The 13,190-nt window shown below is 36.7% G+C and overlaps 1 protein-coding gene across 1 annotated transcript; it reads left to right on the top strand.

Moving 5' to 3' along the window:
• Nucleotides 1–11,232: 11,232 nt before the first annotated feature.
• Spred (Sprouty-related protein with EVH-1 domain) lies at nucleotides 11,233–11,976 on the top strand. Its single transcript, XM_089094994.1, is given in 1 exon segment — nucleotides 11,233–11,976. A coding segment is annotated over 1 exon segment (732 nt). The 5' UTR covers nucleotides 11,233–11,244.
• Nucleotides 11,977–13,190: the final 1,214 nt, after the last annotated feature.

The raw sequence follows: 13,190 nt of genomic DNA, 5'->3' as shown, positions 1-13,190 counted from the left end.
CCTCACAAATGATATCTTTCCCTGGTCGGCTTTAAACTTACATCCTTAAGTCCGAGGGTCACGGGGACCAATTGCACAAAAAATTGACAAAGAGAAATGGTTCCCCAAAAAATGGGCCCCTTAAAAAGAGAAAAAGCCTTTTCTTACATGGGGCACGGGCCCCCAAAGTGGGGTCCAAAAATAGTCCAGACATTTTCTCTCATTAGCTTGAAACTCTCAAGAATTCTCGCCTGGGCTAGAAAAGCAAATATTGTGTTGGGAAGAAGGGCGTTAGGGAGTACGGAAATGAGTCCAAAACACGTTGTCCCCGATTTATTTGAAACTTACAGCTGTAAGTCCCTGTGCCCAGGGGATCCTAATGCATTTAAAAATAATTAATTTGAGATATGGTCCCCTGAAAATCCTCTCCCCCATCTTCTAACAAGGGTGCCAAGTGTGGGTCCTTGACCACAACAAATGGTTGCGAGCAGTACTTATATTTCAACATAAATCTGTAGTGACAGTTAACTGGCAACAGCTATGTCCTCCTGAGCTTACAAAAGAAATACAGTTTTACGAATTAGGAGTTCACTTTACTTTTCTAGGATTTTGCCGCAATTCAATGACCTTATCTCTGAAGGTCATTATAAAGCTGAAACAGATTGTGAAATCAGGTTTCCATGATAGTTTTCTTTTTTGTTTATTTTGCGACTTCTATTAGCAACATAGGAGCTTGTTTTTATCTTTACTACTTTCTTATATGAAATTATCGGTTTTAAATAAATAAAATAGTCGTTCTATGACGATTTTTCAGCGTAAAAACCATATATTCGTCAATTTTTTACATATTTTAGTGGTAAATGCAAGTGTTCGTAGTGCTTATGCCGCTGGCACCATTTATTGGGATGCGTGTGCGGGGTCACCACTTATTAAAGGCAAAAATGGCGCAAAAGGTTGCTATGCCACTTAATCGAAGGGGAGAACCCCTTGTCGGCCCAAATGTTAGTGAGAGTCCCGCTCGTGCCCCAACGGTTCCTTTATACTAACGTGATCGGATGGTCCATGGCCACATTTAAAGCCAAAGTGTACCGCTAAGATATCTAATTAGCTCTTTTAGATTCGCCCTAAGCTGAAAAGTTAAAAAGAGTACATAGAAAAGGCTTACTATATTTCACAGTCACGCGTACAAAATGAACTAACTAAAAAGTGGATTTGGGCTAGCCGCAGCACGCGGCGGGGTTACTAGGGGTGGTAAAAACTCTTTCCAGCCAATCCCAGAGCTTTTCCCATACTGGCCAATCTCCCTAACTGCGCACTTTTTTTCCCTCGTGGTCAATTAAGCACGTACGCAGTTAAAAGGAACCAAAATGGCGTCAAAGAAAATAATAGGAAAATTGATATTTATTATTTAAAGAAGGAAAATAATGAAGGGGCCCAAGGAAATGAATCTGGGAGGGACAATTATCTGACAAAACTTGAACCAAGGGTTCCAATACATCTCCCCTAAGATAAATCGCCCTAATCTTCATTGGCTTGGCTTGAAATTCAAACACAATATCATAGTACTGAACTCAAAATCATTAGACTTGTATCTTCTCTTCTACCAATGCCTGTGCTTCCTCTGCTTGGCTCTGGATCCGTCGTCCTCGATACGTCTCCATTTTAGGACCACCATGGTCTAGATCGTCTAACATGCGCATTCGGTTTTGAAAAATCCAAGTCCCCAAGATTCGTATGAATTCATTGTGAACAGCACAAATCAAAAACAACAAATTTTCTCGCTCTCACGAATTTACATTTGAGAGGAGCAGAGAATCAGTTTCTGGCACTTTCGATGATGCCAGCCATCGTGAAAAATTGGCTGCACTAGCCTCTTAATTTCCATCTGTGGAAACAACCCCAAATCTCAATCAAAAAGTAATTTGCCCCTTGCCAAAATTTCAAATAATCTAATGCCGAAAATACAAAGGCCTGCGAAAACGATAAGGGTACTGGAAATGAAGTAAAATTTTTCGCGAACCATGAATCGCCTTTTTTCTGGGTTCCCTCCCCTGGGATAATCAATATGCGTTCATGCGTTGAAGATAATTGAAGATGGAACTTGGATACATCTCCCACTGAATATAATTTGCCGAAAATAATTGTCGGTTCCCATGAAGAATAACAGCTACGACTAGGGTTGCTGGACAACGGTTTGGGTGAAGTATGAAGTGACTGGGAGAGAGTATCCCCCAAGGACTCCAGATCAGAAAGGCAAAATCTCGGTAAAGGGAACACAACTTGTCCGCCAGTTGTGCATTGAGGAAAATGGCTATCTTTCGCGACTTCCCACAGGGGATCTTCCACAAGGGATTCCTCCCCCTCATAAAGGATCGACATACCCTTTGAATTGATAATACTAATTTCAGATTCGTTTCCAAATTTTTCCACTCTGACTCGACATTCAATATCTCCCAACTTTCCCCCAACCCGTTGTAGGTCATTCATCTCTCTTTTGTAACCATCTTCTTTTCTTCCCCATGGGTCTTTGACCTCTTTTTCTCCCTTATTGTCTATGTTTTCAAGGCACAGCCCATCCAACATATTATTTTTCCCCACTGCAGGCTGAATCTCCAAATTTTGTCTCTTTTTTGCATTCCTCTTTTCGTCTCTACTTTTCTCAATTTTGTCATTCGCGCAAAATAATAAATCACCGTTATATCTAATTTGGACTCCAGTGTCCACTATCTTTGACTGAATAATTTCATTGTAGCTCCGTTTAATATCTCTTTTTTCTCTCTTAGTTTTCTTTTGTTTTGTAGTAGCATTAAATAAATCGTCATGAAATCTGAATTGGACTTCAGTGTCCATTATTGATTGCATTTCTTCAATGTATCTCCGTTTAATATCTTTTCTCTCTCTTTTAGCCTTCTTTATTCTTACCGCCGAAACAAATAGTTCGTCATCAAATGGGAATTGAATTCCAACATTTGGTTTTTCATATTCTACTAAAATCTCTCGAACTTTCCGAGGAAAAGCGCATACAATAAATTTTGTCTCCTTTTTCTCTGGTACAATCAGTGTTTCATTTTGGCCTGAATTTGTTCGCGTCTCATATTTATTAAAAGTGTTCTCAAGTTTTCTATTATTTGCAAATTTTCCTGAAAAATTTATTTCGCGTGTCTTATTTTCAATATTATCTTGTCTATTTATTTCCGCACCCCTTTGTGGATTATCAACATTTTGAACATGCGTATCATGTATTTCGTTTTTCCGATAGGGTGGCAGAGCCTTCCCATTTGTTTGATGGGCGGTTCATCTCCCCCCGTAGTTAGCGAAGTATTGTTTTTTCTCGTAAAAGCGTTTGGTGTATGGTAATTTTCTTTTTCTCGCGATTGATTTTTAGACAAATTATTATGGCTATCTGACAGCCTAGAAGTTAGTTGTGATAAAATCTCACTTTCTGGAATTCCCCAGCGGGTCTCTATTAGGCCTATCATGGTTCTTTTAAACTCCTGGTGATATCTTTCTTCTTTCTCTCTAGCTATTTTATCAGCCTTTTCTTCTTTCTCTCTAGCTATTTTATCCGCCTCTTCCTTTTTTTCTCTCTATTCTTTCTTCCTTCTCTCTTTGTTCCCTTTCTTTTCTATCTCTTTCGTCTTCTCGTTCTCTGGCTATTCTTTCTTCCTCCATGAAATTTAATATTCGTTGTGCTATATCTATTCGAGTGCTTTTTCGCGAGCCCCTGCTGGACCTCAATTTAACACTGCTCCTTCTACTCGGACTACTTTGATTCCGTCTGTCATTATTTCTTCTTAATTCATTTTCTGAATTTGTTCGTTCTTTATCCGTATTGTCTCTTTCTTTATAGGCTACTCTAGCCCTTTCGTCCTGTTTTCTATTCTTTCTAATTTCATCTTTCTCAGCCTGCATTTTCCCCTTATATTCTTGGTGCTCTCTTTCAAAGGCCTCCATATTTGCCTTTCTTTCTATTTTCCTACTTTTTCTATGGGCTTCACTCGCCCTTCTCGGTCTTGAGTTCATCTTATCTCTGTCCGACATTATTTCAAAATTACATTTGTCATTATTTCGTTTCAATTCCTTTTCTGAATTCATTTGTTCTATATCTGTCCTATCTCTATCCGTATTTTCTTTTATTCCTAATTTCCCTTCATTTGGCACAGCCTCTGAGGGGTTAGTTTGTTTTGTTTTTTCATATATCTTTTCTAAGTTTTTTTTCGTACCCCCTCATTTTACCGCGTCTACTTCTTTCTGATTATATTATCTTTTATTCAATTAGTCAATCTTGGTAAATTCAAAAATTGTCACGCAAAAATTATGGTATGCAATTACTATTGTGAATTATCAGCTCCGTGTAATGAGATTCAACAATTTTTCAACTAACCGGAATGTCTAGACTTAATTAGGGAATAACGACTTCTTTCTCAACAAGTAGTTTTACGCCAGTGAATTATATCTCTGAAAAAAGAATTAACAGGGGTTGGACAAGAAAATAATCAGAAAAACCGCGCGAATATTTACTAGTGAATTAGCTGGACTAAACTCAAACAGGGGAACTACCCTGTAAAACAAATCACGTATACTTCCTAGATACTCGTATTCCAAATATAATCTCCTCCTGGGCAGATTACTCAATAGGACAGGTGCTTCCCACCTTCCTTGTCCAATATGCGCTCAAACTGACAAATTCTCCTGATTTGTCGTCCTCAATGCTCTTATAACCTTCGTCACTGAAGATTATATCTAAGTCCGCCACTTCACTCAATTAATAACCCAACTTTCAACGTTCTCTCATCTGTCCTTAAACCCTGTAACACTTTTAAATACGGAGATTCTCCCACTGTAGACTCCCATACTGGCCAATCCATACTGGCCAATTTCCCTAACTGCGCACTTTTTTCCCTCGAGGTCAATTAAGCACATACGCAGTTAAAAGGACCCAAAATGGCGTCAAAGAAAATAATAGGAAAATTGATATTTATTATTTAAAGAAGGAAAATAATGAAGGGGCCCAAAGAAATGAATCTGGGAGGGACATTTATCTGACAAAACTGGGGCCAAGGGTGCCAACAGCAAGGTTTTTAGAGATGGCAGATAAAACTAAAAGTGGATATAACAGTTCAAACCTTAAATAATACAACAGATACTAGCCAACTCCCAATTTGAGGATTTCATTTTTTTTACGTATTTTCCCCCAATGAGATTACCAGCAAAAGGTAAGTCAATAATCTAAGAAGTTTTCTTGTAGTTACGTTTAAAAAATATGGAAGTAAAATAGCCATTCTTGATTTACAATTTCCTTTTTTTCAGACTGATTAGTTGAAAATATTTTACCTTTGATACTATTTCTTAAAAGTTTTCTAGGGTTTGAACTTTTCATTTAGGAAGAATTTTGCTGGAAAAAAAACAACAAAAAAACAGTGTGGGCAGGGATACACAATTTGTGCATATGTAGCAAAAATTTCTTATATTATTTTTTTTTACTATTTGAACTATTTAGGAATTAACAAGTGAAATCTAAAATTTTGTTTCTGAAAACTCAAGGTCATAAAAACTCAAAAAACACCTGCATGATAAAATTTAGCTGAAAACCGATTTTTATAAGCTTTTTCAATTCCTGGCAATTTTTTTTATGTGGAAAGATTCATATTCGATAGGGTTAACATATTAATAATCAACTCCCCAGGAGAATTATTTTTTCTATAAAAAGGTCTATAAAAGGTCAAATTCAGTATTTTTGGGAATAAATTCAAAAATGAAATCCAAATGATAATTGTTAGTTCAAAAATCCATGATTTTCTTCCATCACCTTCAAGATTGTTTTTTTTAAGAATAATTTGAATAAAAATTACTTATATCACTACCCTGTGTTTTATCTGAAATCTGGTCTGCTTTTTTTTTCTCAAACTTATGTTATGTTAGAACTGAGTTGCTGAATACTTTTATCTTAATTTGCAGGTTCCTTTTGAAACATTTAGTCCAACAATCACTATACTATCCTCGCGTTCTGGCTCAAATCAAAGGGTACAGGTCAACCTTTTTTAGATACCATTTGTCAGAGTTTGGGTTTCTAAGATTGGAAACCATCTCTTATGTCAACAAAAAGTCACCAGCGCTGTCTAATTTTCGGTGTTTCTTGACATTTTTTTCAAGCTACTTAATTGCGTTTCTTTACGACACGTATTATCATGCTAATTTTGACAAAAAGCGAAGAGCCGCAAAACGCTAGATAACGGTTTTGTCGACCCTAGTACCAGTTTCCACTCTTATAAGTTACCCCTTTGACCATTTGCTCTGCTAATAGGAGTCCATAAATGGTCTTAATTCACTAGTTGCACTTTAACAGTATAAGATATAGGGAAACATTTTTTCCTGTTAAACTGATTTTTCGGTTAAACCAAAAAATCATTAGAAATTTCTTGGAATATGGTTAATTAGAAGCTTTGAAGAGATTAAAATGAAAAGGTAAGTGATCGCGATTTATCGGCTTCGTAAAAGCGGTATGGTTTGTGGAACATGTTGCGTGCTGATTTTTTTCGTGAAATTTAATTTATTTTGATATTTTTTCCGTGAAACGTGTTGTTTGTTGATTTATTCTTTCGTGAAATTTAATTTATCATAATATTTTTATTCATGAAACTTGTTGCATGTTGGTTTTTTCTTCTTGAAACATAAATCATAATGATTTTTGTTCCTGGAACTTCTTGTATGTAGACTATTACATTGATTTTTCTCCTCGTGAAACCGGTTTTGTTAATGGAACTTGTTTGCGTGCTGATTTTTTTCGTGAAACTTTATTTATTTTGATATTTTTCTTCGTGAAACTTGTTGTATGTTGATTTATTCTTTCGTGAAACTCTATTTACTAATGATATTTTTCTTCTTAAAACTAGTTTGATGATTATTTTTTCTTTGTGATACTGATGAATGCTGATTTTTATTCGTGAAGCTTGTTGTTTGTGAATTATTTCCCCAAGAAATTTAATACATCTTGATTTATGTCTTCGATAAACTTTTTATATTTTAATCTCTTCTTCATGTATTTTGTCGAATGTTAATTTTACTCTTCGTAAAAGTTGTGCATGGATTTTCTCCGCGTCAAACCGTATTTGCTCGTAGAACTTGTTGCGTACTTATTTTTGTTCGTAAAACTGAGTTTATCTTGATATTTTTCTTCGTCAAACTTGTTGTATGTTGGTTTGTTCTGTCTTGAAATATAATGTATTATAATAGTTTTCTTCGTGTAACTTGTTTGATGATAGTGTTCTGTTGCATGTGGATTATCTCCTCAAGAAACCTAATGTATCTTGATTTATGTCTTCGAGAAACTTGTTACCTTTTTATTTCTTCTTCATGAAACGTGTTGAATGTTGATTTTTTCTCTCTCAGTGAAACTTGTAAATTAATTTTTCTCCTCATGAAACCGGTTTTGTTCGTGGGACTTGTTGCGTGCTAATTTTTTTTTCGTGAAACTTAATTTATCTTGATATTTTTCTTCGTGAAACTTGTTGTATGTTGATTTATTCTTTTGTGAAAAATAATTTATCATGGTATTTTTTCTTCGTGAAACTTGTTGCACGTTGATTTTTTCTTCGTGAAACATGATGCATGATGATCTTTGTTCGTGAAACTTAGTGCATGTGAACTAGTTTTTTAAGAAATTTAATGTATCTTGATTTATATCCCCAAGAAACTTTTATATTTTCATTTCTTCGTCATGAAAGCCGTTACATGTTGATTTTTCTCTTCCTGAAACATCTGTATTGATTTTTCTCCTCGTGAAATCGGTTTTGTTCCTGGAGCTTGTTGCGTGCTGATTTTGGTTCGCAAAACTTGATTTATCTTTATATTTTTCTTCGTGAAACTTGTTGTATGTTTATTTATTCTTTCATGAAACTTAATTTATGATGATATTTTTCTTCCTGAAACTTGTTGCATGTTATTTTTTCTTCGTGAAACATAATACATGCTGCTTTGTGGTTATGAAACTTGTTGTATGTGAAATATTTCTTCAAGAAACTTAATATATCTTAATTTATGTCATCGAAAAATTTGTAATGTTTTTATTCTTTCTTCACGACCCTTGTTGCATATTGATTTTTATCTCTCCGCTAGACTTGTACATTGATTTTTCTCCTCGTGAAACTGGTTTTGTTCGCGGAACTTGTTGCGTGCTGGTTTTGTCTGTGAACTTAATTTAACTTGATATTTTTCTTCGTGAAACTTTTTGTATGTTGATTTATTATTTCGTAAAACTTAACTTACCATGATATTTTTCTTCTTGAAAGTCATTGCATATTTGTTTTTTTCTTCGTTAAACATGATGCACGCAGATTTTGTTCGTGAAACTTGCTGTATGTGGATGACTTGTTCACGAAAATAAGTGTATCTTGATTTATATCTTCGACAAACTTGTAATATTTTAATTTCCTCTTCGTGAAACTTGTTGCATGTTGATTTTTCTCTTCGTGAAACTTGTACATTGATTTTTCCCCTCGGGAAACCCGTTTTGTTCGTGGAACCTTTTGCGTGCTGATTTTTGGCTCGTGTAACTTAAATTATTTTTGATATTTTTATTCGTGTAACTTCCTGTATGTTGATTTTCTCTTTCGTGAAACTTAATTTATCATGATATTTTTCTCCGTGAAACTTGTTGCATGTCAGTTTTATCTTCTGGGAACATAATGCTTGCTAATTTTTGTTCGTGAAACTAGTTGCATATAGATTATTTCTTCAAGAAACTTAATGTATCTTTATTTATGTCGTTGAGAAACTTGTTATATTTTTATTTCTTTTTCGTGAAACTTGTTGCATGTTTACTTTTCTCTTCGTAAAACTTGTACGCCTTTTTCTTACATGCTAATAGGTTAGGTTAGCCTAACCGACCTATCCTATAGAAGGCAGAAAAAATCAGCATGCATCATGTTCTACGAATAAAAAAACAACTTGAATTGATAGATTTAATGTATAGGGGCTTCTCAGGCATGTTTTTGGGAGCAGCGGTGGTTGACTCAAGAGACAAGACTTCCCCTGGAGAAGGAAGAACTAACTCCAGAGTAGAATTTAAAAACAAGAGAAACTACAATCACGACCCAAAGAAATGTTTTAACTGTGGAGAGTCTGGCCATTTTAGGATAGTAATGTCAAGACCAAGAAGAGGTAGTTATTCCAGGAATTTCAGTGAAAGAGAAAAAACGCTTGTATAAAATGCTGGACTTTCGGGGGTCCACATAGACAATTAGAATGTGAAAAACTTCCAACGTGTGTCCGCTGTGGTGAAACAGGACACAAAGCAAAATATTGTTTAGCTCCAGCACCTATAAACCAAACCCCAAGAAAATTTTTAGGGCAATTTTTACCGAAAGTACTGTGGCCTCTGGGCAAGGAATGGGGAGCCACCGGAAGGCACAGGCCCAAATTCTGTAGTTTTGTAAAAATAATTTATTCGTTAGGAGTAGGGCTAGTGTGACTGGGAGTCACGAACATGTCATGACAGGGATTCATGTTCTTCAGAGGGAAGTTGATGGGGCCCCTCTTAATGATGCAAAAAAGAGTCGCGTCCACCTCTTGAGGATGCAAAAAAGGCTTGCGTTTAGCTCTTAAGGAAGCAAAAAAAGGTTTGCGTCCGTAGGGATGCAAAAAAGGGTTGCGTCCCGGCGCGCAAAGGTTGCACATGCATATGCTCACAGGGTATTCATGATCTTGAACCTGGATTGGAGTCACCCAGGCAAAAATTGAGACAAAGAAAGCAAGCACATTACTAAAATGCCTTCTAAAAATATGAATAGCAGGATACCGAAAATTTTACAAGATTTGACATTTTAGGTAGAGCTCAGAACTAGAAATCTCGAATTTGGGAAAGAAAGGAAATCTGTTTTTTTAGGAAAATGTTAGGAAATCTACATTTGGTACCCGTGAATACCTATTGAATACACTGGATGATGCTGGCAAGAAAAGACACGTCAATTTAAGATAATTTTACCAAAGAATTAGTTAATGGAATCATCCGTTACCTACATTCGACTCTTTTGCTGTTGGGGCCCAGATGATAGCTTTCAAAACCTTAAATAAATTAGGGCAATGTGGTGTCTTTGAAAATATGTACTGGCATGTTTAAGAGGCAGTCAAGAATTATGACCTCTGTTAGAGAGGATATAAGGTTAATGATAGTTAACCCAATCTTAGAGAGAATATTTTCATTCTTGACCTCTTTCGAATTCGGTCAATTAATACCGGAGGAAAATTGCAACTTAGGGCGAATGGTGACCAATGCACATTGGTAAAAAAAGTAGTAAAAGCACCATCTAAGGAAAATTAATAAGATTAAAACGTATTGACCATAGGATTTAGAATTTTTTAAAATAAAAGGCACTACTGATAAGATTTAGAATATCCGTCAAATATAGGATACGGAATTTGAAAACTATATAAAACTACTCCTTGAAATGTAACCGCACACCAACTTAAACTGGTATTAACTTATGACTTTTATGTCTCCAAAAAAAATAGATGAGTTTAGAATGTTCGAAAGGTTCAAATTTACATAACTCGTATTTTTTCAAATAGAGAACGGGTATAAAATTTTTCCCCGTAGTATATATTTTTTATTGCCTTTTTTTCAGTCTTCCATTGTTGCTGGACCTTTTGGAATCTTTAAATACTCTTTCAAGGATTCACTTACAAGTTGGAAAAATGTCTAATATCCTTACCAAAGTATAGTCATGACTGTCAATAAAGAGCAAGAGTTATGAATGAGCCGTCATTTTATTTGGTGACGCCAAGCTTGAATTACAAAAGCAAAAAGAAAACCTGAAACTTCTGAAGCATAGTTTACCAGATTCAGGATAAAAGACTAAAACATTCTACTGCATTCTGAAGATGAAATTGAATATTTACTTTCTATTTACTTTCAAAATAGGTTTAGTTCAACCATTGGCCTGCATGAAGTGAGGCAAATACGAGTTTCCTTGTAAGAAGGACAAAAGGAAAGATGTAACAACATATTGGACATTGACTTTCAATATTTTTACACTCTATATATCTATAATAGTGTAAAGTATTTAACATCAATTCAAGAAGCTTTTATTTTTTGGGAAAGGACCCTTTCCCACGACTAGCTTTAGTCCCAAAAGCCCCCCCTGGACTGTTCTCGTTGACATATATATGGCCAAATCTCTAAGAAACGAGACACCAGAAAAAGCCTTCTCGAATTTATGTTCCAAATACTTTACAGATTCTCCCCCCTGTTCTGCTGGTGCAAAGAGAATGCACCAGGAAGGCGAAGATGTTAACTCACTTGTTCGTGTCCGTGCACAAGTAATGACAAGGGATGATAGCTCTGGGGGCTGGGTGCCGTTGGATCGAGGTGGTCTCTAAACAGTGTCAGTTCGACGATATAAATCAAAGGTTTCAAGGAATTCAAAAAGTTCGGAGTCTGAATTCACTCCTATAGCTCTTGAGTATCGAATACTCGGAAAAAGGATCTCTGACCAAACGGTCATTCTCAGTTGTGCTATTAAGAAAGATTTCGAGTATAACAAAGTACTGCCTACATTTCACCATTGGCGCAATGGGAACGAAAAATTTGGTCTCGCTTTTACTACGGCAGCTGATGGAAGGGCGTTTGATAAAGGAGTACGAATTGCTATCGATGAACTTGTTGAAGGATTGTGTGAAACGTCACCGTTGAAGCAAGTAGACGATGGTGAGGATGAAGTCTTCATGTCTTTGAACCTTCCATTGGAGGGAGGAAGTACTATACCAAAGCATCGAGATCAGCGAAACTACTCAGCCATTCCTGAAGCCATATCTCCCGTAGGTCTTTCGTCGACGACCATCCTTTCAAGCCCTGACCTGTCAGCCCCTGGAACTCCAACTGTACAGGAAACGAGTCTGTGTGAAATCGAGTTTGCTGGTCATAAAGAGTTAGAAAGTGATAAAAATTACCACAATATTTGGGAGACCGATCCAAAGAGGAGTGAAAAACCCATTCCGTGAGGCATCAGTACCATCCCACTGGACCTCAAAACCAGCCCCCTTTTCCTGGGTATCCAAGCCGCCCTGCGAGGCATCAGTACCATCTCGCAGTGCAACAACAAAAACCATCCCGTGAGGCATCAGTACCATCCCACGGGACCTCAAACCCAGCTCCCTTTTCCTGGGCAGCCAAACCACCCTGCGAGGAATCAGTACCATCTCGCAGTGCAACAAAAAAACCATCCCGGGAGGCATAGAGACCCTCCCACGTGACCGCAAAACCAGCTCCGTTTTCATGGGTAGCCAAATCGCCCTGCGAGGAATCAGGACCATCTCGCAGTGCAACAAAAAAAAAACCATCCCGAGACGCATCAGAACCATCCCACGGGACCTCAAAACCAGCTCCCTTTCCATGGGTAGCCAAACCACCCTGCGAGGAATCAGTACCATCTCGCAGTGCCTTCTCATTATCATTGAGTCCAAATTTCACCCTCGTCAGCGCAGAAAGAAATTCATCTGAAAAAGAAGACGTTTCTCCTTTCCCCACTATCTGTTCTATCTGTTCATATTGTATTGCAACCTTATACGCATCACCTAAACAAAAAAAAATTCTGCACTATTCTCTAACAAATACCGTTTGTATGACGGTCTGATCCACTCCTTGAATAAATTTAGAGCAAATCTTCCAAGAACTACACCATCATCCCTGGCTTCTAAGGACACCCTAAATGACCTTCCTAATTTTTGCATCCTTTTATAGAATAGATATACCCTTTCATCCTTAAATTGAGCCACGCCTACAAACTCTGCAACCATTTTGCCTACTATTTTGCCTGGGGTATATACTACAAGTAATCCACCTTTTAAACTTGACAAATTTATAATCGTGGGATCCAGATTCCCAAAAAAGGAGCAAAACAAACCATGGGCCAAAAATGACGCAAAGCTTTTGAATCGGACCAATTTAACAACAACTGAATTTTTTGCAACTTTGCAACAAACTCAATTTTTGTAACTTTGTAACAAATTTTGTAACAAACTTAATTATTTTTCCACTTTCTGACTTTGTGAGTGGCGTTATTACTAAAAAAAAAGGGTCAATTAGCGATCCTATTACTTGGGATTGTTGAGGCTGTTCTATTGGAGGATTAATTGGGGTGGTACTCAGGGGAGTTGGAGGGTTTGTTGGGACCCATGTCTTGATCTTTTGAAGGTAATCATAAAGTTCATCTTGA

The sequence above is a fragment of the Artemia sp. Qi Xiang Cuo genome, chromosome 9 (genome assembly GCF_049724085.1).
Source record: "Artemia sp. Qi Xiang Cuo chromosome 9, ASM4972408v1, whole genome shotgun sequence".
Lineage (NCBI taxonomy): Eukaryota > Metazoa > Arthropoda > Branchiopoda > Anostraca > Artemiidae > Artemia > Artemia sp. Qi Xiang Cuo.
The sequence above is the reverse complement of the archived record's forward strand: the minus strand, read 5'-3'. Positions and strand labels throughout refer to the sequence as shown.